The 24,990-nt window shown below is 37.3% G+C and overlaps 1 protein-coding gene across 1 annotated transcript; it reads right to left on the reverse strand.

Annotated features, from left to right (window-relative positions):
• Positions 1-293: 293 nt before the first annotated feature.
• On the reverse strand, positions 294-23,419 carry LOC120331824 (uncharacterized). The gene is made up of 10 exons (XM_078113600.1): positions 23,306-23,419; positions 21,870-22,020; positions 20,351-20,450; positions 17,760-17,871; positions 16,085-16,307; positions 15,188-15,307; positions 12,253-12,369; positions 11,003-11,138; positions 10,152-10,361; positions 294-1,305 (listed from the first exon to the last, which is right to left on the reverse strand). The coding sequence occupies exons 1-10, from the start codon at positions 23,384-23,386 to the stop codon at positions 1,089-1,091; spliced, it is 1,467 nt and encodes a 488-aa protein (XP_077969726.1). The 5' UTR covers positions 23,387-23,419; the 3' UTR covers positions 294-1,088.
• Positions 23,420-24,990: the final 1,571 nt, after the last annotated feature.

A 24,990-nucleotide genomic window follows, 5' to 3' on the forward strand; every position in this document is an offset into this window, starting at 1 on the left:
CTACACGATGAACGGCTAAATATTGGAGAAGAACAACAACACTTTTTCAAAATGTAGGGTTGCTTAGAAGTCCCCAAAACCCCAGTAGCGAGTTGAGTCAAGTCGCGCACTGACTTATGTCTCATTAGCGGTTAGTTGATGACAAGTCCAGTGGCCTTAGTCTCCTAAACGCTGTTTTAGCGCACACATGTACCCTAGTCGGGAGTTTTACTCCCTGTTAATTTGTCGTCGCCTGAACAACATGTCAGAAAACCGGTGACCTAAAAACTCAGAATTGAAAATATAGACAAACATTTCAACTATGTACAATTATTTATTCAAAATGAAAGAAGTTTCTACGTTTACGTGATGTTTTAAATCGAAATAATCAAATTCTAACAGGCTAGTTTATAAAAAGTGTTACATTTGTTAAAAAGCGATGGGGGATGGGGGGTCGGATCTCAAATTTGAGATCAATTAAATAAATTGGGATTTATTTACCAGTATGGCTGGGCATTTCGAATACCTGATGATTTCAGAATCGAATCGGATCTCGAATACTTGGCAGTCAATGGGAGATATGTAATTGTATGCGACTTTTTTATTGCAATTGATCCTGTCAACACATGAACTACTGAAAACATAGAATACATCACTCAGACAGATTGCTGAGCGTTCACACACAATAAAAAACACGTTTTTTTATGAGTTAATCAATACAGAAAATAGGTATGTCAGAATTACATTGCAAAAATTGGGAAATTCACCTCGACCATTGGCGGAAAGAAAACAAACAGATGGCGGCTATTCGAAATTACGCTCTGAACCGATTCGACTAATTCACTATTCGATTCGAATATTCGATATAAATGTATGAACTAGATATACGGGTGATTGTTATAAGGAGGCACGGAATTGGGAAATGAAGATAGAGACTTTCACATGAATCCTCCTTGAGAGGAAAGTCAATGAAACGGCTTATGTGGCAGTTACAAAGACTTGATAACACTATGAATAATACAAATCGACGGACAAAATAAGCTCTTCTTGGAGCTAACGAATTTTGTCCAAAGTTCTTTGACAACCTTTCTAAATTTTTATTCCTCAGTCTATTTGTCACTCTGTGGAATAACCGTGATCACAATTTTCTGGTATGAAGTAACAATTCCGGGTCGGCCATACCTTGAGTAGGGATTGTAGGAGTAGGTAACGGGAGTTATGACGTCAGTAATCAATAATCCCATTTTAAGACGAACGTCTGCTGTCATTGCTTTCCGATTGTAGAACCTCACACCGATACCATTGTTCTCTCTATTCGTTTTAATGCTGAAAAAGTTGAAAATATAATATAATTTGTTACTCCTGAAGTATGCAAAGCAAGATGGTGGACACCGGAACGTAGTATGTGTACCAGGTTAGAGATAGGCTACAATTTTAGGTACAAATACTACGGGAGTCTCTTGGCTAGTTCCCGAACTCGTAATGAAACTACAATAAGGAGAATTGGAATAAAATTATGGCCTAACCATAAACTGGTACACCTACTACGTTTGGTGTTCGGCATCTTGGTTTGCATACTACAGGAGTACCATTTTTTTTACAGTCTAAATAATTCTTCATACAAGCAGCAATTAATATGTAAAGAACTACGATTGCACCTTATTTTACTGACCATAAGGTGAACCGTCAACAGTGTTAACTCTTAAGGAAATTATGAGTGCGAAAGTGCTTCGCAGTCAAAAAAAAAGTGCAAAAGTGCTTTTTCTGATTTTAACTAGTTAGGTGCCCTAGCTTTCGTTTAAACTCATTTCAAACAGCATAGATACTCGAAAAAGCGATCCTCCCGTTAATATTGTGAATTGAAGTCTTTCCGTTAACGAGTTTCGTTTAAACCCTTGTTAAAAACAAGGGAATTCATCAAAGGATACCTGATAAGCACACTTGTCGGGAATAAAAGTTTAGTGCAATCAACCACCAGCGTCAGTAACGAAGCGCACTCCCGCCTGAACAGACAAGCCTTGCAAACTTGTTTCTTCCATCTAACAGACACCGATTGATACATGCAGATATTAGTTACTACCGGCCATAGCTAGGGAGGGGGGTCATTTGTACAAAACCCGGGCAAAATGACATCCCCATGACCCATCACCAATATCGCTTTAGTATAACACGCTTTCTCGTCCGAAAGAATATGCTTGAAAGTAGTCCGCCCTCTTCCCTTTTAAGAGATTTGGGAAATAACGCAAGATCATCGTGAAAGTACCGCTGTTTTTATAGATAGAGTGACCTACTTTCTATGGAAGATTTTTTTCCCGAAATATTACGCAAGATCACTTTGAAATCCCTTTCATGAGCTAGCTTGGCCTAATTTATATTATACTGTCTCACGGATTACGCTAAGACGTGTAATTTTCAAATATCGACTTGTATTGGTTTGCGTGCCAGTTAGTTCAAATCGGGTAGAAAACATCATATATTTGCAAATTTTTTAGAAATGCCATGTACTTCCAGCATTTATAAATAACGCTCTCTCTAATGCTGCAGACCTAGTATGAAATATTCGCATCTCAACGCCACTTTCAATTACACTAATAGTAATGATGACACCAAAGAGTTTTCCTTTGCGAAGGTACAGGAAATACAACAGGGTGATTCTTGAAAAAAAACATGAATGTAAAAAATAAACGAATGACATGATAGTGGTTTGAGTGTGACGCGAAAGACCAATCCATTTAATAAATCTTTTTTAGTCGACCACGTGAACGCCGAAATCCTGGAAATTTAAGTTGAAAGAGAAGTACGCATTCTCACATAAATAATCGCGATATATAATCGTTCATGTACACAAATCTCACATGTAGCATCGGTTAGTTGTGCATGAAATGTAAAACTCTTATGTGTGTGCGTTTCAATTTCAATAAAATCAAATTCGTTTTTCCATGCACCATTACTTGTAATTTTAATATTAATTGCGTTCCGAGTTTGTAAAGTTTAGAAACCTCTTGTATATACCATTACCACTATTTTGATTGGCTAAAGAAAGATAACACGTAACCGCTTTTCGGCAACATGGTATTCGTTTTATATCTGCTTTGAACAGAGAAAAAAACATGTGCCCTCTCAGTCATCTGATCACAATCAAAAATCCGTATTCATTTTTTTCGCGATTTCGGCAATCGTTATTATTAAGGGTTTTCGTCGACTGAAAAATAAACATCGTTCTGTTAATAATATATTTCAGGCCATGTTCTTTATATCCTGCCATAATTAGCAAATCTTTATTAAGCAACCCATGATTATAAAATAGCTTTGCTTATCATTTGATGCTGGATCTTGTGCTATCGCTTGTCAATTATAGCAGAGACGTAAGGAACATATTTAAAATTTTCCATGTTTATACAGAAATTAGCGACGTTATCAGCGCCAACTAACAGAAAATAACTTATCATAAAACACAATTAAAATTCAGTCGGTAATAAATGGCGCTAAGGTGATGCCATACAGAACAAAAAGATTTGGTCGCGAGAGTTACCTTAGATGACAGTATAACGATGTTGTTTTATAAGCGGAAGGTAGAACAATCAAATTTAATAAAAAAAAACGGGGGTTACGACACCCGTAACACATCAAGTTCATTAGACATCTCTAAAGACTTCTAAGTTGGTTACTCGATTACACTATACTATCAATATTACACTTATTACACCTGTTTGAGTATTCCGGACAATTTCGAATTTGAAATAAACGAAAACTCAACATATCATAATTAATACACAAAAGTAAAATAAACATTCATCGAAAAAGTTATTATTTAAAAACAACAACATAATCGTATAATTCCGCCCAAACCCCGATGTTCGCAAGTGAGATGATAAATAAATACTTTCCGTGTATTCGATAAATCAACTTCTGCAAACAATCTTGGTGCAAAATATTTCCATCCAGTGATATGCTTACAAGTATTCTCTGCGTTAATATCATAACCTCGCCTATAGGACTGGGCAAAATATTCGTATCGTTTCAATTCCATACTTTGCGCCAAAAAAGGTACCAACAAAGCTTCCTAATTTTAGAAGAGTCAAAATAAATAGACTATTCGAAATAAATATCCCAGATTTCAAACTCCGTATATTGGCAGCATGAATTAGCCGTTTCATGTAGGAGCCGCACATACAATTGATTGTCGAAAATTAAAAGTTAAATTGACGTTCCGAGAGCCCACACATGGTATAACATGTACAGGCTATAACCAGAAAAAAATGACAAGTCATAATCCTTTTAATGTGCTTTCAATTAGCTCGTTAGTGATCCCTCCCATCCTTGGCCAAGTAATGTTTCGAAAATGTGAACCTTCCACTCAGCCATGCATGGCGGGTGGAGTGTTGAAATCGTGAACAAGAGTAACGTAACGTAAAATCAATCGTGAATTTCGATGTAACAACGCACACTGTCTCCGTCATGAATCGCGCTTATTAACATGGAAATGAATAAATTCGTTATATTTTGAGTATTTTTGCACCAATAATTAGAGCGTGATTATCAAAATGGTGAATTTGCAAATTCCGTAAATAAAATTGTAACATTTTAGCTATAATTATCACCGGGCAAGGGCGCAGACAGGATTTTTTCAACGGGAGATTAGGGGGAAGTTAAAACATTACACCAAAACTGCAATTCGCGACGACGTAATGCGTTTATAACTAAAATGTAAGGTCGTTCACGGCGAAATTTCGCAGTTACGTGTAGCCCGCCTCTCTTTGCCCAACGGTCCGAAGTCCTATTTTAAAACATCGACCATTTATCCGTAGTCAGCGGGCATCCGCATCTAGAAATGAAACATTAAAAATCGCGAAAATTAAATTTGGAGAGATCTATAACTCGCAGATGTCAGTAGTGTCATCATGGTTTATATGTACAAAAACACGCTCGCATGTAGCGACGATCAAAATCATGAAAATGTGAAACTATTACTTGAAAATTATTGTTAATGAAGTTAAATTTTTATTGGCATCCAATGATTATTTCATAATTTTGTCATAATCGAAGGCTGCAGTAAATTTTTTGTCGCCGCGATCGTGTTGTTAAACTATATTAAAGCATGTTTTTATTCACTAGCAAATATTAATTCTCACGTAACGGCGGGCATCGTAGTTTGGTTTTTATATTTCGGATAGAATTGTGAATTCACATCGGCGAAGATTTTAAAGACAACTATTAATGAGCGCATTCACAACGAAAATTGATTTTGTTCTGATTTTTATCTTCTGTGTAGGATTTGTATCAGTTCGTAAATTATGGTCCCGAGTTTAAGCGAACAATAATATTATTACTGACCCCGGGATGCGATATTTGTGAAGCAGATAGTTGACATTTCTATGCTTTTAATTTTAGATCGTGTCCGTGTTACTTTCGTATTAAATAATAATTGAAAAACTCCGCAAATTGGTCATCTCTTGAGTACTCAGTGTTAAGTATTTACGTAACTCAGCTTTGGGTTAAAACACTGATAGTAACTAAACACGTGAATAAATCGGCAATAATGGCATTTCGACATGGTCAAAATAATATTTCTCACCAATATCTCATGAAAGTTCCATAAAATACATTATTTACTTGTCTTACTTATCGACGTTTCTAAATTTACAAAAACGATGTTGACACGCTTTATACAAAATCGTTTCAAAATTATTGTTTCTACATGTTAGCGATAGCCGTCTGGTTAATTCTTACCCGTAACTCGTTGTAAAGTAATGTTAATAAATTGTGTTTTGCTTTCCAATGCGCGGTTAACCGCGGTTAAATTCGTTTCATGGTGAGGAAGGAAAATACGTTTTCCGGAATTGCAATCAACAATTACACATTTTTTATTTATCATTATCAGCGCCGAATAAAAAAGATAACATATCGTGAAGACGAAATAAGTCGTTGAAACTTGAGTTGAATCAGTTGCAATTAGCGCCTGATTAGGCACCAGAGCACTCGAGCCCAATGTTTTTAGCATTAGTCGCATATGTAAAATATACTTAAAGAAGTGCTGTTTATTAAAGTCATCTCGTCTTATGGCCACGCAGAAATGCCTTCATTGCCGAATTATTTAATCACAATTTTAAATCAACATTCAGGATTGGCACAATCTCAGATTTGCGAGGTTTATCTGTAAATTAATACAGACACCATAAAAAAATTATAAAAGTTAATTATCGTCTTGAATATCTGCATTCCGGCATCGATAATAATAATACCATTCGCTTAAAATTGGGACAGTAAATTTACAAACGTTGATAGGTAATATCAAGTCAACGCAAATGTTTTTTTTGGTTTTGAAATTTGTCGTTAATGCCCATAACAGCTGTTGCCGATGTGAACGCACGCGTAAGCCTGGATTGCCAAACCCAGGATATAGTCGCCAAAACGATTGCGGTGACAAAAACAATTAGCTATTTTAACGAAATTAACCAGTAGAAAAGGCTTCCTTGCTAATTTTTCGACCGACGTTCTAGACTCCTGCTGTGCATAAAAAATATTCCTTATTCGTTAAAAATATTCAATTCGAAAAAATATTCGATTTTGCCCACCCCTACTCGCATATTAATGAGGAAATAGTTTAGATTGATTTTTGACCCTGGTCTGAGTTTGATTTATCGTGAATGACTAGACTAGCTAATACTGAATATCGCAAAATTCCGCGAAACGCAATTTGCTTTAAACATTCGTGGTTACAATAAAATGGCTGTAAAATGTTAATATGACGACGTATGTATTTTGTCAATTTGGCGATTTTGCAAATCTGTGAGATGCTGCTAAAAGTTTCTTCTAATTTAACAAACAATGGCCCAAGTTTACATTCCATTACTAAACAATGTCTGTCGAGTATCAGAAATTTCTGAATGGCTGTAAATTCACTAAGAAGAGAACACAGACGTGTCAAACCAGTACTAGAAAATCGTGTACTTTGGTCACAATTCATCGATGTCAGTGACAGTCACATGACCACTCTCGTTTAGAGAAACGCACTGCCTTGCATTCGGACATCTGGTTTCAAAGACGCCGCCGAGCGTTTTCGCCATGGAAGCGGAATCAGTGTGCTTGTATAATAATCATATTATAAACAAGAATTTTGCCATTAATGCAAAAGCTTTATCTTCCATGTCTTCACCACATAGGTTAGAATTCCCGTAAATATCGTTATGATATGCAGAATTGAGTTACAAAAGTACTAGTATGTTACTTATTTGTCAACTTAATACTCACACGAAAATATTTGTCAACTTTGAATTTTTATTCCATTCAGAATCGAAGAAAAGTGCTATTTCTCTTCAAAATCGGAAAAAAGTGCTATTTCGCAGTCCCTAAAAAAAGTTGCGAAAGTGCTTCGCAATTTTCGCAAAAAAGCGCGCTAATAGTGAACACTCCGTCAATAATTTTTTTAGATTTGAATTTTGTCCATGTATAATGCTCACCCAGGGAACCGGGTTACCGTACAGAGCTCATTAAACAAAACTCAATGGTTTATGTTTATTATCAAGTCAAGTTTCTGTTTTCGGCGCTCACGTAGTATTCGTACAAAAATGGCGCACAGCCTGCCAACCCCGACTTGGTACACATATTATGTTCAGGTTGTGCGCCATCTTGGCACAAATACTACGAGATCATCATTTTTTAAAAGCAGTAAAAAAAATTAATTGAGCACAAATTACGAGAAAATGATATTTACAGTTTTACTTGGAAAAGGGAAGTCGCGAGGAACCAAAGATGGTTGTCGAGCAGCGACACCCAAGGTTCAGATATGTAATTAAAAAAAAATAGTCGCTTCAGAAGTATGTGAACCAAGATGGCGCACAACATGATAACCCTAATCTGGTACACATATTATTTCTGGATTGTGCGCCATCTTAGTGCACATACTTCGGGAGCACCAAAAATTGAAATTTTACAACTTGGAATCTACTGATTATTATTAAATATTATAATCTATTGTTTACTGTATTTCATTAAAAAAAAATGAATAAATAAAACAACGGTTTGTTCATGAAACAATGATACCGGTACTGGTTTGGGTGTAAGAAATGAAGCAAAAACACTACTTGATCCATACATTAGACATATCGGCTTTGGCTCACAAGGCGCACGATCGATTTTTGATGAAAAGGGGATTTAAGTACCTTCCTTATGGTTCGTAAAATACGGTATTCCTTGACCGAATGACCGAAATATTGTGAGGTGAGGTGACGGTTGTAGGCATATGGTTTCCAATATACCTAATTAAAGTTATAAATCGAAAAATATTGGGATATTGTGACATCGCACTGGTCAGAAATCACAGACTTTCTTATCATTAACAATTAAATTTGCTGAATCTGGTCTTTGAATAAATATATATCACTCACTACTGAACAGTGGCGTATCTACAAAAAATGGCGGCCATGGCAAAGTCTAAAAATGCGCCTCCTTGATAGTTGTTTGGCAATTTATAATGACTCTTATTGAATTGAGGTACTTGTGCGTTATTATTTGAGTAAAAAGACGAGTTTTAGTTATTCCCAATTTGAAATTATTTTATTGAAACTATTTATGATGAATACTTTTTTGCAGTCTTTGCGCCCCTGTTCAAACGGCACGAGCCACTGCTTTAAGGTGAGTGTTTGACCCATGGATATGAACCCGGAGTACGGCGTGTTTATATTATTGGATTCGTATTTATAAACTTCCCGCAGTCGGCAGCGGGATTTTTTAATTCGTCGGTGTCACATGTGCAAAGTCATTTTAGCCGAAATTTGGTTGTGCTTAAAAAAAAACAGCTAACAATATAAACGAGAATATCGGCCGGAGAACGAAGACTTATCGATCGAAACTTCGGTTTGGATTCATGACTCTATAGTGACACCGTGTTTACCATCACTAATTAATTAATAACTCGCTAATTATACGACATATTTCATTCAAAATCAATATAGGCTTCTGGTCCGAGATATTATGAATGTACATGCAAAAGTTGGAGCAGATTTAACCTCGCCTTCGTGAGATATCGCGTTCATCTGACAGACAAACAAACAAACAGACAGACAGACAAATACCTATCAACATACTTACCGATCTTAAGATCGATAAATTATTACGTATCGTTGTGGCAACTACTCAGAATTTGTTGGTATTTTTCTCCAGTAGCTCGGCCCCACTCAGGGTAGTTTTATCCATTAGGCAAAAAAAGCACATGCTTTGGGCACCAAAGAAAGGTGAGCAGCACAGAAATTTTATTAACCAAGTTTTCAATAGTGCCTCAGTATTTAATCAAATAATTCGAGTTGTTCAGGCAATTCAGACCTCAAAATTGGCCCGGTTGGAATAAATTCTGCTTATTTTTCTCTCAAGTACCGTCCTAAACCTTGTTATAATCGTTTATAGGCGGTGGTGAGATTCAATTTATTTGTCAGCCAATTCCATCACAAAAGTCATATTTTTCACCCGGTTCTGTTACAAAAAGTCATTGACAGTAACTAGTATTGCTAACCGGTTCACTGATCTCACAAAATTCCGTGAGACGATTATGTAGAACCGGTGCGAACCGGCTGAATCCCACCACTGTTTGTAGGTATGACGACTACATCAAAATCAGTAATGAATATTGAAACTAACTTATTCAATTCGAGCAACATTGAACATTAGTTACATTGGGTCCTCAGGGCTTAGGGCCTTTGAAGATTATGATTCGGTCCTGATCGTATTTTATACAACCCACAATGTTTTTCTACCCTAACCCAGACCAGTGGGGCAGATAGGATAGGATTTACATATTTATCCCGGGGGAGAGGAAAGCCGATAAGACGTCTTATCCATATGGCGAACCCCGGCCTCTCGTCCGGTTACCATTCCAAGTCGGGTATGGGATTAGTTATATTGTTTGTTTTTGGAAGCATGGACTTGGTGGTGGAGGAAGCCGTAACCGACCAGCGGTTACGTGAACCACCCAACGACGGCGAGGAGTCCAGCAATCCTCTCGCACATAACCATCCCTGCATGGGATTCGAACCTGCGAACCCACGCAGAGTAATTAGAGGTGCGGTGGCGAACGTATTCCTAACGCTTAGCCCGTAGAGCCACACCGCCGCGCCAGTTAAATATTTCTATACTGCGCGTTAACTTTGAAAAAATGAATTAAAAATATAACACCTTACCTGAAGTCAGAGTTCCCGTTAACTAGCTGAGCGGAATACTGATGTCTATATACCACTGAACCGTCATAAGAGGTAACCGTGGCAGCTGAAAACTTCATCGTACCCAGTTCTCTGTTACGGCTTGCGAGTGCCGGCACCGCCATTTTTTTGTACTGTATTGAATGTGGCGTCTTTGCATTGGCGAGGGAGGTGTTAACAAGGATGCATTTTCTGAAATGAAATTCAGGTTAGTAAATGTATTAGATAATTGAAATTTATCTTGAGATGGCAAATGATGGATGTCAGGCTACATTTAATTTGGTTAATATTTTGCTCGACGGTGTGGCGCATTGTGATGAACTTTAGTAATACGCTCGCCACCGCCCTTCTGATTACCCCTGCTTGCGTTCACAGGTTAAAATCCTCTGTGGGGTGAATTATGTGCGAGAGAATTTCTCCTTCCCGGTGGCTCACGTATCCGTTGGCCGGTTACGCTTTACTCCACCATTAAGTCTACACAACCAAAACAAATAACTGACTACGGACAAGAGTTCATCGTATGATTAAGCCGTATTATCGTCTTTCCTCTGCTCCGGGATAAATATAGAAATCCTATCCTATATCCAAACCCAAATAGGATAGGATTTCAATCGCAGAATAAAAATAAATTGACTAACATTTAACAAAACGAATCAATCGGGAATTTAAAAAAATGCAATCGCACGTGTTAAAAGTGACTTTTTCATTCTTCAAAGTTTCCAAAAGGGCGAGGTGGGGTTGTATGGACCCCGAACCCCTTAGCTGCGCCACTGGATCCATATGTACATTTCGTGTCCATTATTGGCCCCTAGAGAAGAAATTCAATAACTTACGCATTGATTTCACCATCCTTTGACCTTTGGTAATCTTCCGGGCACTCTTCCGGATCGTCGCACTCATAACGTCCCCAAAGATTTGTGCAAATTTGACTTGCATTGCATGGTTCCTGGACTGTGCATTCGTCGATGTCTGTAATTTCAAACCACGATTAGTAGAAGTTAAATTCAAAATGGCGGCACTCCCTAAGTATGTGAACCAAGATGGCGGACACCGGAACGTAGTATGTGTACCAGGTTAGGGATAGGCCATAATTTTATTCCAATTTTTTTATATTTTAGTTCTATTACGAGTTCGGGGACTCGCCAAGTGACTCCCGTAGTATTTGTACATAAAATTATGGCCTAACCCTAACCTGGTACACATACTACGTTCCGGCGTCCGCCATTTTGGTTCACATACCGTACTTCGGGAGTAATAAAATGGCCGTGTATTGGGGACATTCGAGTCATTGACTGATTTGACTAATAACCGATGTTGAGAGAAAGCGAGTCAAACTGAAGGCACTTTAAAAAAAAAACACAAAGTGACACTGACATGGAATTCGAACCTGCGAACCCATTACGCTTAGCACGATGAGCCACACCACAGCGCCTTCGTATGAATCTTACTCAACTTTCAGTGCTGAACATTTTACTCAGCATTTTTTCATATAATGACGTGATGCGACGCTCACTTGTGCCATCTAGCCTTATAAACAGGGATTCCATCGATCTGGAACCCAAAATAAGGACGACTGGAAAAATTTCTGCATTGTGAGCAGAAATAGATGGCTTTCTTATGGGCTCCAGGTTGATGTCACAATTACAGACGTCACAGTGTGCGAAGCACTCACCCTTCAAGCTTTGTTTAACTTTGAATTCTTTTCCGTATTCACAAAAAACGTTCCTACGTTTGCTCATTTTTAAATTTAGGCTAAAATAACCACCACGACAAAACCTAAGGATCGCCACACTAACTAATACTCCATGCCTATCTGTGCCTTGCCTCTTTGTGTTCCAAATAAAATTGTGTTGCTTTTATGATGCCACAGTAAAACTTTGGCGATAAGACAAACAACACAAAGCTTTCTTTATGAAGTCCAAATAGAACAAAATAAGGACACGCAAGCCAAAAATAAAGGACACAAGCTAAAAATAAGCCAAGAATAAGGACAAACCTTGCTTATAAAGTAGCCACAGACCCCTCTGGTGCAATCATACATGGTTATCGATTATTATCCTAATGAGTCTGATTAGAATACTACCTATGCACAAGCCGTAACGTCTTCCAGTCTCATATCCTTCGTTGCATTCGCAATCATAACTGCCCGGGGTATTGATGCATTTCTGCTGGCATACGTTTCTTTCGCACTCGTCGGTGTCTGAAAAAACATAATTTTTTAATGAAAAAAGAATTGAATTTTTTCGTGAGGTTCTCTGTTGGCAACGAAAATAGTATTTAATCTCATAGGATGTTTTACTCGCCCCTATAATTTTTTATGTATTTTTTGTAGAAAGCCACCACCAATGCAAATTGTGAGATTTGAGAGAACACCCCAATAATTACTTATCGATTTTAATCGTTTCTTATCGATTTTAATCGGTAAGTATGTTGATAGGTATTTGTCTGTCTGTATGTCTGTTTGTCTGTTAGATGCACGCGATATCTCACGAAAGCGAGATTGAATCTGCTCCAGATTTTGCATGTGCATTCATCTTATATTGATGGGACACAAGGTGTCACTATGGAGTAAGAGCGCTGTTTTGGGGATCCCCTAACTTTCGATCGATAAGTCTTCGGTCTCTGACTTATTCAGCGATGGTTTTGGAATTTGACATTCCAGCACAGTCTGCATTTCTAACCCTAACTGTTACAAATTTAATTAATTACAAATTTTTATATTTTAAGCGTCTGCAATGTTTTTTGTTGGGGTATTCCCACTAAAGATCCTTTTTTATTTACAATTATAATTTTTCAAAATTTTTGTTGCTCTTGTCACTTCACTGTGACTCCCCTTTTTTACCTCTGAGTGAGAGTAAATTATTTTCCTACGAGCAATTCTACAGTGTGTTAACGATATTAAATAACTTTTGCGTAGCAGGAGTTTTCAAAATCAAAACGGAAGACAGTCGTCTCACTGTGATAAAAACGTGTTCACGTGAATAAAGAATAAAACATCGGAATTTTAGATGAAATATTAGATTTTTTAAATAATTTAGCAAACAAATTAAAGTAATAGTTTTCTAGTGACAACAGCTTTTTTAACCACTATAAGCAAATCTTATAATCAGGGAGAGAAGTCGAAGAAAACTTTCGATCGATCCGGATTAAAAACAAAAATTGAACTCTGACCCCTACTCTTCACTCCTGGTCCTAAAAAAAATTTGACGCCACCTTCGAACTCTGGAAAATTTAAATACACTTGATTTGGATTTCTTTAAAGATTTTGACTTTTTGGACACGTTAGGTAACATAACGATCGTTTCAATATTGTGTTGTTGTTTTTGTTCGTCATCATTATCATTAAAAAATCGCTTTTCTCTTCGAATACTGGACCAATTGCTTTGAAATTTTCAGTGGTTAAAGATTGATTTTTTTTGCAAGAAGGCTATTACTTTTATTTATTTCTAAATTTCGTGTAAAATATGATATTTCGTCCAAAATTTCGCTCATTTTAACCATGGGAACACTGGTCTGTCCGGTTTGATTCTATAAATTCCTGCTACGCGAAACTTAGAAATTTTTTAAATGTACCGGTAGTGTCAAAAGACTGTTTCGCTCTAGTTAACATGTCCATATATTTGAGCATTGCTGTCTTGTTATTATTAGCATTGAAATTATCGAAATCGGACTGCTGGCCCTGAGAATCCAGAATTTACACTCCGAATTTAAATAACGGGAAATTTGAAAAAACGACATCAACTTCAGTGAGAACATGCATAACTAGGACTCGAAGCCCTACTTATAATGCTTTTTGGGTTACTTCAAATAAATTCTTGACTTTTTATATTGCCATTGACAGTGGCAATTGCGACGCTGGGCAATTTAGAATCCGGCTCCGAGAAATTTTAAATATTACTTCAGCGAGAACATGCCAATCCAGTTTTAAACCGCCTAAAATATTTTCTGGGTTTCTTGAAAATTTTTGACTTTTTATATCATTATAGAATGTCTGCAATCACGGCTCTGGGTAATTCAGAATTTAAATTTCAATAAATTTAAAATAACACTTCAGCGAAAACATTTTAAACTAGCCTCCAATGCCCCGCATATTGGACATGAAATGGATATATGAATCGTTTTGTTATTACGTTGTTGTTAATCATGTTATTTGCTATTTATAAACATTTATTTTTTGTAGTCCGCTCTAGTCTAGCGTGTCCGGAAAATTCTCCGCAGGAAATTTTTCCGAAAAACAAGTATTCGTGATAGCATAAAAAATTGCCGCAAAAGTATTTTTCTGTAAAACAAGTATTTCTGATAAAAACCGTTAGGTTTATAGCGTTAGAATATGCAAATATCGAATATTTTTCAAATAAAAAGGCACTTCAAAATCCAACTGTTTTTATCCCAAATACTTGCTTTACAGCAAATGCTCTTGAGGCGATTTTTCCTATGCGGCGAAATTTTCTGCGGCGAGATTTCCTACGGCAAAATTTCCTAGAACCCCGCTCTAGTACGGTACCAGTGGACTACTGTGGCAGATTGCATTCCTACTTCATGTCCATATATTTAAGCAACACTCTCTCCTAATGCTTTTTGGGTCCAACTCAGTGGAAATTATTCTCCGAATGTCGAACTTAAAATATACGACTCCATTGAACACATGTCTAACTTCGACATCTGGGCCCTGCGGGAAATAGAACAGAGATATGCAAATTACATCCCGCGGGCCAAATTTGGCCCATCAAAATTCATCCGGGCCATATGCGCCTGCTTAAATTTTCATGGTAATAAATTTCCGTTGAAAATATCGATGAAAAAAACGTCATAATGGCCCCGATTGTTGTTACACTGTGCTTCTTATTAGTATATAAACATCAGCCTAGCTGTTGGACTATCTTTTGCAAATGGACTGTTTTTCATTCATAGTTTTTCATATACCGTTTTAACCTCCGGTACAGTAACCAAGTCTATTATTTGTAACTGGCCAACTCGGAAAAGTAACTGCCCACCCCTGAAACTTCATAGACACCCACCTACGCATTTATACTTTTCTTCGAGATGAAATCCGGCATCACACGTGCAGTGAAAAGTTCTGGGAACGTTTTTGCATCCACCTTCGCATTTGTTCTCATCAGTGATGCATTCGTCAATATCTAAAAATATAAATATAATTTTATTTACCTTTCAATACAAAGTGCCCTCCCTTCCAAAAAACAAAACAAAATTGATTTCTTAAATACTTCAATTAAAAGAAAGAAAACTCATTTAACATTTGACTTCTGATTGTGTTGGATTGAACCCAAAAGGTTCAGCAGTAATTGAGGGTGCTTTGCATAAAAGTTATGTTCTCTCTAGTCTAGAATATGATTCAAATGCTATGGTTTCTGTTTTTTCTGGGTCACTCTGTAGAATAGTCATCTTTACTCCTGCTATAAACGTTTCCCAAACGTAAGAATGTCTTTCTTGAAGAAGAAGTTTGCTTAGTATTTGCTGTAAGACAACTACTAATATACTTCATCATTAATACTACAACAGTTATCCACTTATAAGCTACTTGAACTTTACAAACATGGAAGTGCAACTCGGACATAATACTAGTCAAGGATCCAAGAAAGATTGAAAAAACAAAGTAGCCACCTTGCATTATATATATATGAATCCACTAGCGCAAAGACGCTGTAGAACAGGGGTGGAAAAGGTTTTTGAACCAGGGGCCAAAACTTTTGCCCACTTAGACTGGCGGGCCATGTAAGTGTGACGTGAAAAGTTAATTTTATGAACTATATTCATAGTGTTACAAATCAAAGGTGAAAAACAATAAGCCTCGTGCCAAAATAAAACTTAATTACAATCAAATATTTTTTCTAGCTAAAACATTCGATTTCAGTTTGGTTGTGACACGTGGCACCAGATGTATAACTCCGACTTACCATCGCATCTGAAACTCGATGCCGAGGTATTGAATCTCTCTGTTCCTTCAGGACACGTATACACTGTACGGCGAGTGTATTTTGGGTAGTATACTCTGTTGCCGCTGATAGGGTATCTTCTCCCTCCGGTACTGGGATATCTAGAACTGCCCGAAGTACTCGGATAGTAGGTTCTAGTGCTTGAAACTCCGCTGGTACGTATTGGATACGTAAGCCTACGTCGCTGCAAAATATGTCAAATTGTTAAATGTGGGCTCGGCGGTTGGTGCAACGTGTTAAGCGTTTGGTAGGGGCCGTAGCCTACGGCCCGCGGAGTAAAATATTCCGACCCGCGACGCTTCACTGAATTATAGTAACAAAACGACTGTTTTGACTTTTGACGATTATATTCTTTACGTAACAGAATTTATTGTGAGACACGAGTAGACTAAACTATAATATAACCTAACAAGTGTATAATTCACTACTACTCGTTTGATGAGCCTATAACTTAAATATAATTAGACAAATGGCAACAAAACGCTGAAAGGTTGATGCTAAGTGCAAAGGGTTCAATGACGCCAAATTATTCAAATAAATTTTTTTGAGATGCAAGTCAAAGAGTAAATAAATCTCTATTCGAGGGATATATCACTGCTTGATTTTTATAAAAAAGTATCTTCTTGAAAGAAAACTCTATTCAAATTTGATAAACAATACGAAAAAAAAATTATCGATATTTGGAATTACATATGCATCCGAACAATTATGGTTGAAAATGAACATTACAAAGAAAACGTGTCAAGATTGATGCAACAAAAAGTGTTACATTAAATAAATTCTTTAAGTAAGACTATTAGAAGGACGTTGCTTGAAATTTAAAATTTCAACTTCTGATCTGTGTGAAAAAAATCGTGATTCATCGGCCGTCTGTTCGGTTTTTAACTTTCTAAAAAAAATGTACGACCCGCCGAATCTTGCAAACCTTAATTTTGGCCCGCGAGCGACCCCTGGCGTAAAGAATACGCTTATCATTTAAAAGTTGTGAGAGAAATCCGATAGCAAGGCGGTCATTGTATTTTATTCATTTTATCTTCTGTAAAATTTTTATATGATTGATATTGTTGGAGTGTACAACAACGAAATTGGATACGATTTACAAGGCGAACCACGCCTTTCGTCCGGTTATCTGTCGATTTCGGGTATGGAATTTGTTAGCCAGTTATTTGTTTTCGGAAGCATGAACTTGATGGTAGAGGAAGTCGTAACCGACCAGCGATTACGTGAACCCCACCCCACGAGTCCATCAATCAACTCGCTCATAACTATCTCCATGTGGGATTCGAATCTGCGAAACTACGCAGGATAATCATAGATGCGGTGGCAAACGTACCCCTAATGCCGAACCGAGAAATGTTTGACTTTCTTACATTTATAGATGTTTTTTTGTACAATTGTCGGTTTTCCCGAAGTATTCGTACCAAGATGGCGCACAACCTGAACATAGTATGGGTATCAGGTTTGGTTGTTCAGGATGTGCGTCATCTTGATACGAATACTTCCGGAGCGCCCAATTGTCATTGCGGGCACAATGATAAAATGGTTGAAAAGCCCTGGTACGAAATCTTATTCGGGTTGCACTCATGAAACACGCTTAAAAATCGAACATGACTTCATATCTATGAAAATCACTTACCGGTACATAAGGTACGTGCACGCGAGTGCTTCCATGAGAGCCGTGATCGTGAGAGCTGTGATCGTGGGAGCTGTGGTCGTTGGTGACTTGTACTTGGCTGGCAAATCGGCATCTGGAGTAAAAAGTTTAAATTATTTTACAAAAAATTAGAATAATGTACTGTAATCACTAGAGCAGCAACATCCACGCCATTTTCTCGTATCTCGCAATACCAATAAAGGTTGGGCAAGACTGCCCTGAAATATTTAGAAAAATTGCACTGTTTTCTTTGTATTTCATTTTTGAAAACAACAAAAAATATTTTTAGATATTTTTAGATTATTTGGTGCTTTACGCCAGGTGTCTCAAACTCGCGGCCCGGGGGCCAATTGCGGCCCGCATGATAAGAGTTTGTGGCTCCCGCCAAATTACTGGGCCACCTAGCTCAGTTTGCATTATTAATGTTTTAATACATTTATTATAAGTTATGAGTTCCCGGTTTTTGACGTCACAATCACTAATTACTAATTCTTGATATCTTCAGTTATTATTTCATTTGATTATAATTTTGTCATTTATAAAGAAATTTGAGAAGATTTAAATTTTTGAACTAAGCTTTCATTGTGGAAAACCTGATGCGGCCCGGACACAACTAGACCTCGCCTCCAGCGGTTCTTAGGTAAACTGAATTCGATACCCCTGCTTATGCCCCTTGTGAACGGCTATATGTACCACAGGTTGACCTCAAAAAATAGAACGCAGGTCAATTGCAACATATATATATTCTAGATCTAGAGGATTTCGCAAGCTATTCGTTTACTTATTAATATTAGTTGAATACGAAACAGCAATTACATCCGAGTCATTAAGTAAAATTATTTTAGTTTACTTTCGAACAGTAATCGGTGAGTAACAACACGATTTTATTTTTATAAATTTAATGTGAGGCTCCGTAAATATTAGTCGGCCTTTTCACGGGCTCCATAACACCAAAAGTTTTAGAACCCACGGAATAGAGAAACAAAAGTCGAAACAAATACCATGTCTTGCACCCTTCAATAATTTACTGCAAATGGAAAAATCTGGAATTCTAATGCAACGACTGGAAATAGCGTAAACGGATTTTTTTCACCACAATAATCCAAATTTTAAAAATGTAATTTTTTGATAAATAAAATGTCTCACATCCTCATGATGTTTAATCGGATATATTGATACACAAACAGAAATTGAAGCGGGGCCGAGGGGCCACCTCGCCGAATGGACCAAACGCGATATGCGAAAATGTCCGTTTATATGCCTTTGATAACTTTGACAGCGAATCACGTATGCAGAGAAGTTCAATATGATATTATTAGATATCAGTGGCTACACTTATCTAGCCTTGTTCGGAGGAAAAGGCACGAGTGAGAGTCATATTATGTCATTATACAAAAAATTGCCCTCCCCTCAAGTAATAAATTTTGGGCTAGCTACGCTCTTGTCCTAAAGTACATCACAAAATCGGACAGCGCCCAAACAGGTGCGCCAAACGAATGCCTGTTGTGATGTTGTAGCGAGCGATGAATTAAATTATTTTGGAACTGATTTCTTAGTCATAGTTTGAAGCGATATTAACCAAATTATTTCAATAAAAAGTCAGTGTGGTTTTTGTAAACACTCAGAATTTTTCCCATCAAACTAAAAACCTAATCCGATAGTTTATGTTCAAAAAGTCACCCACATTGGTGAAAATAAATAATATTTTTTTGCTCTGTTCGCCGTTTTGCCCGATGTCTTTATTACTGTAAGGCTGATTGAAATACTTGAAACTGCAATTGGCGAGGAGTCCAGCAATCATCTCGCTCATAACTATCTCCATGTAGGATTCGAATCTGCGAAACTACGCAGGATAATCAGAGATGCGCCGGCGAGCACTCAGAATTTTCCCCATCAAACTAAAATCCTGATCCGATAGTTTATGTTCAAAACGTCACCCACATTGGTGAAAATACATAATATTTTTCGCTCTTTTTGCCGTTTTGCCCGATGCCTTTATTACTGTAAGGCTGATTGAAAGCCGCATTCTATTCTTTACGTGTGTCCCAACTATATGTCTGAAGTTGGTCATATTCAGGGCTGCCATAACGTTCTTATTTCTAAGATTTGTCCTTATTTTGAAGGTCATTGTCTTAGAAAAATTTATTGTTTTTATTTCTAAAAAACGTCCTTATTTTGACATGTTTTTTATATTTTGCTTCATTTTAGAGATGGAGGTTATAATACCAGGCACTTAGATTGGTCAATTCAAATGATTGCTTTACTAAAAATGATATTAGCACCTCATTGATTGCAACGCGCATTCATGGCACAAGTTAAATTGAACTTGGAAGTGAGATGGAACAGATAGTTTCTAAGAATAAAGAACTGCTGGAGCAAATTCTTTCTTGTGCAAAGTATGATTAGACACGGGTCGCACTGACATGGATACATTTTGTCTGTTACATTTCGTTCTTAATTATTTTATTATGTTTATTTGATGTCCTTATTTTTGGGTTCAAATCGATGGCAGCCACTTTTTTATGACCCACCGACAAAATATGTTGCACACCCTTACTGTACGAGTTACTTACCTGTACTCGCCACCTGCAGATGCTACGCAAGTTGAGTCAATTGGACAGTAATATTCATTCGTTCCGCCACACCACTTGTTTCCTTCTGGAGGTTCTGACTCTAGATAAGATTTGAAACTTTGATAATATCTGGCGCTAATTAGCAGTAGTTGGAGCGTTGGACGTAAATATTTTGGCGCATGTTCACCATTTTTGCATATGTTATTCCTAGCTCCCGCTTGGCTCCATCATTCAAAGATTACGTCACTGCGACCTCACAATCACGTCGAAGAGCTTGATAAATTATACCTACGATCGCCCAAAATGGCATCTCGCCAACGATAACGCCAGCGATATCTCTCATATCGGGATCGTTACGACGAGAAAACGAGAGAAATACCTTGCTCGATTTCGTCTGATCATCTGCGCGTCTTGGATGACAGTTAGTATATATAAGAGAGCCTTAGTACGGCACTGTGACGTAATATTTTAATGACGTAGTCAGGTGGGATTAGAATAACATACGCAAAAAAGATTGTGCCACGCCAATTTTAAGTACTTGCGTCGTATTTTGAACATTACCCCACCCCCTAACCACTTTTGGATTTTTTGTTTTTCCATTACAGAAGACTATTTAGCAAATACAGAAATGAAGACATCTTGATAAATGGACATCTAATAGTGAGTTAACTGGACTTGCGGGTCATGTAAGTGTGACGTAAAAAGTTAAATTGTATGCACAATATTTACAGTTGCAAAAGTAGAAAACAATGAGCCTCGCGACGAAAATAAATTAAATCGCAATTTCCACAAATTCCTTGAGTTTTTTTGGCTAAAACATCAACATAGATGTTTCAGTTGGTTGTGGCAGCATCTGGCGGGCCAGATTGAATCACATAATGAGCCGGATTTGGCCCGCGGGCCATAGTTTGCACATGCCCACTGTATAGCTCTCAGCGTATCACCAACTCTTTTATTAAGGCTATTTTTACTTTTGAATGAGAGTTTGCGACTTTGCTTTGAACAGACTTATATAAAACAGCAATTATATTCCAAGTACATAGTCACCACGTCAAGGAGGCGCCATGAATTAAAATAAACCCATTTTAGAAATTAGAATACATGTCGCTCCAGAAGTATGTGTACCAATATGTAGGTAACTAATTTTGCTCGCCTACTTCACATCAAGTTGTGTAAAGAAACGGAATATATACACCTGGCTAATACATACAGTCCCCAAACTCGTAATAGAACTAAAATAAGGAAAATAAGAATAACATTATGGCCCAACCCTAACGTGGTACACATACTACGGGAGTACCAAAATTAGAATATTGCTCAATAGTGACAAACTCATTCAAGCACGACGAACTTGTTCATGCGTGACGGGACCATTCAAAGGTGACAAGTTTGTTCAAGCGTGGCAAACCCATTTGGGCGTGACACACTCGCTCGAGCGTAAACAGAATTACTCACCAATAAGAATGGCAAACTTGCTCAAGTGTGGCAAACTCGCTCAAGCATGAACAGAATTACTTACCAACATACGACGATGCATAGTGGTCGTATCCGTCTCCATAAATCGATTGCCTGACATCCTTGTACGCTCTCTCCTGTTGTCTAAGTAGATTCTGACTCGCCAGATCCCGCAACCTTTGCGCGTTTTCTCGTTCTCTCTGAAGACGCAGCCGCTATAAACAACAAAGATATGTGGATACCACCATGTTTTCATGAACAGAAATAAAACAGTGAAATTTTGGATGGAATAACAAATCTCATAGGTAATTTAGGAACAAATAAAAAGTATAGCCTTCTTGCAGCTACAACGATCTTTATCCACTGAAAATTGGTCAAGTATTTTATAAAGGAAAGCGATCACCGATGCATGACCATAAAACATCAAGCCTCTCTGAAAATAGCAGCGGTTTGCATATCAGTAGGACCAGAAAGTAAATTTCTGAAATTCTAATTACTAAGTTAGACCGCATTAGCTAGCGGATACGGTCCGGAAAATGTGGGTTTTGGAAGTCATTAGGGTCTAAAAAGCGATCCAAGATTGCTATATGTGATACAGAAAATGGTTTATTTTACATTTCAAATAATGGGTTCCGCTACAAATAACTTGTATTCACTTTCAAGAGGTCATCACACATAATTTCGAAATGAAAAATGAATAAAATAGAGCCCACAAAAAGTTTTGAAATGAATAAATTTAATAGCATTTTAGCGAAAAATACAATCTAACCACTGAAAATTTCAATTGATCTAGTAGTTATTGAGAAAAGTGGTTTTTGATACGATAACAACAAGGAGAAAATATCAACAAGAAAAACGAGAATATCGGTCAGAGACCGAAGACTTATCGATCGAAAGTTAGGGGATCCCCAAAACAGCGCTCTTACTCCATAGTGACACCTTGTGTCCCATCACTAATTAATTAATAACTTGCTAATTATACGACATAATTCATCCAAAATCAATAGGCTTCTGGTCCGACATATGATGAATGCACATGCAAAATCTGGATCAGATTCAATCTTGCTTTCGTGAGATATCGCGTGCATCTAACAGACAGACAGACAAATACCTATCAACATACTTACCGATTAAAATCGATAAGTAACAACATAACAACAAAACGTTCCATAGGTCACTTTGTGTCTCTTACTAGTTACTAACAGGGGCGGGCAAGGTACGGCCAAAAAAATTTTCCACCTGGACTGGCGGGCCATGTAAGTGTGACGTAAAAAGTTACAATTTATGAACACAATTTTCAGTTTTACGAAAATGGAAAACTATAAACTCGATCCAAAACTCAATTCAATCGCGATCTTAACAAATTTCTTAAGCTCAAAATTTGGGTTTAGTTTGGTCGTGGCAACATCAGGCGGGCAAGATTGAATTGCCCAACTGGCCAGACTTGGCCCGCGGGCAGTAGTTTGCTCATGTCAGATCTAGTAAAATCCACTATCTTACCTTCAAGTTCTCATGGTATTCGCATCCCATCGCAGAGCAGATGAGAAGCGCAACACATAATATGGTAAACTGGATCTTCATTTTGAACTTACACTATCAAGTATAATTATTTCTGTAAATATAAGGAGCGCAATTTTTAATTTTATTGATGTAATCGCTGATAAAAAATGAAAAAAACGAATCCCTTAGACTTTAGAGCCTACAGAAATTTTTGAAATAAATAAAAGTAATAGCCTTTTAACGAAAAATACAATCTTAAACCAATGAAAATTTCAAAGCAATTGATCCAGTAGTTGATGAGAAAAGCAATTTTTTGATACGATAACAAAATACAACAAGATCAAAAACGAGAATATCGGTCGGAGACCGAAGACTTATCGATCGAAACTGCGGTTTCGATTCATGACTCTATAGTGACACCGCGTTTCCCATCACTAATTAATTAATAACTCGCTAATTATACGACATAATTCATCCGAAATTAATAGGCTTCTGGTCCGAGATATGGATGCACATGCAAAATTTGGAGCAGGTCCAACCACGCCTTCGTGAGATATCGCGTGCATCTGACAGACAGACAAACAGACAGACAAATACCTAAAGATCGATAAGTAACAACATAAAAAACGATCTATAGGTCGAGTTCGCGTTCAACAAGATAGCAGTGATCGCCTGTATAGACGTGAAGGTTAAATAGACATACTTTATTCCTATTGTCAGTCGGAGTAATTTACCGCTAGGGATGATGATATCCAAATATCTGGTGATTTCAGAAACGAATATTTCATTTCGAATCAATCAGTTCGCTGAGTTGTCACACAAAAGAAGGAACACCAGTCCCTTTACAACGATATCTGGCAAATTTTTATGATACAAAAAAATTAATTTTGATAACCATCTTGTCGTAAATAATTTGATTAATTTTTCTTGCTTTGCTTACTCTATGTTGAAATTTTGTCGCGGGTTGGCTTTCAATAAATAACAAATCTCTCGCGCTGCTAATTTATTACAACCTTCAGCTTGTTTCGCCGTAACCAGACGCTTTCACTTCACACAAAATTGTCACAGAATAAAAAAAAACAGGCAATCAATTCTATTTTTCATATAACGCCCGATAGAATTGCATCTGATGTAACGAAAATGTTTAAGTATTCAAATGGACAGTTAACGTTGTCTTACGGACCGGTACAATGAATGATAAAAATTGCCGTCAACGCTGCAAAAATATTTCAAAGTATTTAACCTGAAAAGTATACGGCAAAAACCGGCCTATGGTTGCTGACCACTGTACTAGAATAACTTTCAGAAATAATTTCCATGGCTCATCGGAAATTGCCAGGAAATTTTTGCGATTTAAATGCCTTCTGAACGAAAATTTAATTCAATTTTCAATTTCTTTATTAGTAATAATCTCCAACGCGGCACATTGCACCTTTCTACGTCATCCATTTACGCAAATGCGGTCCCGTGCAATGCTCCCGTGGCGCATAACGCGCCAATTTGACGGCAAATAATGACATTTTCACAGAAAAATATAATTTTGCAGAAAATTTCGGCGACAAAAAGGCTCAATTGCTGGTCGTTCGCAAAAATACGGAAGTTCGATTATTTCCTATGATCGAACAATTCGATTCACTTTCCTCACCCAATGTGACGTAATACAAGAATCGTAACATATTTCGAAA

The sequence above is a fragment of the Styela clava genome, chromosome 6 (assembly GCF_964204865.1).
Source record: "Styela clava chromosome 6, kaStyClav1.hap1.2, whole genome shotgun sequence".
In the NCBI taxonomy this organism is placed as follows: Eukaryota; Metazoa; Chordata; class Ascidiacea; order Stolidobranchia; family Styelidae; genus Styela; species Styela clava.

Bases quoted from the DNA above. Each gene is read 5' to 3' on its own strand.
- LOC120331824 (XM_078113600.1), bottom strand. From the start codon at position 23,386: ATGAAGATCCAGTTTACCATATTATGTGTTGCGCTTCTCATCTGCTCT. The intron at 20,451-21,869 runs GTAAGTAATTCT...AATCTTATCTAG, and splicing joins CTATGCATCGTCGTATGTTG to AGTCAGAACCTCCAGAAGGA. The intron at 16,308-17,759 runs GTAAGTGATTTT...CATATTTTGCAG, and splicing joins TGCACGTACCTTATGTACCG to CGACGTAGGCTTACGTATCC.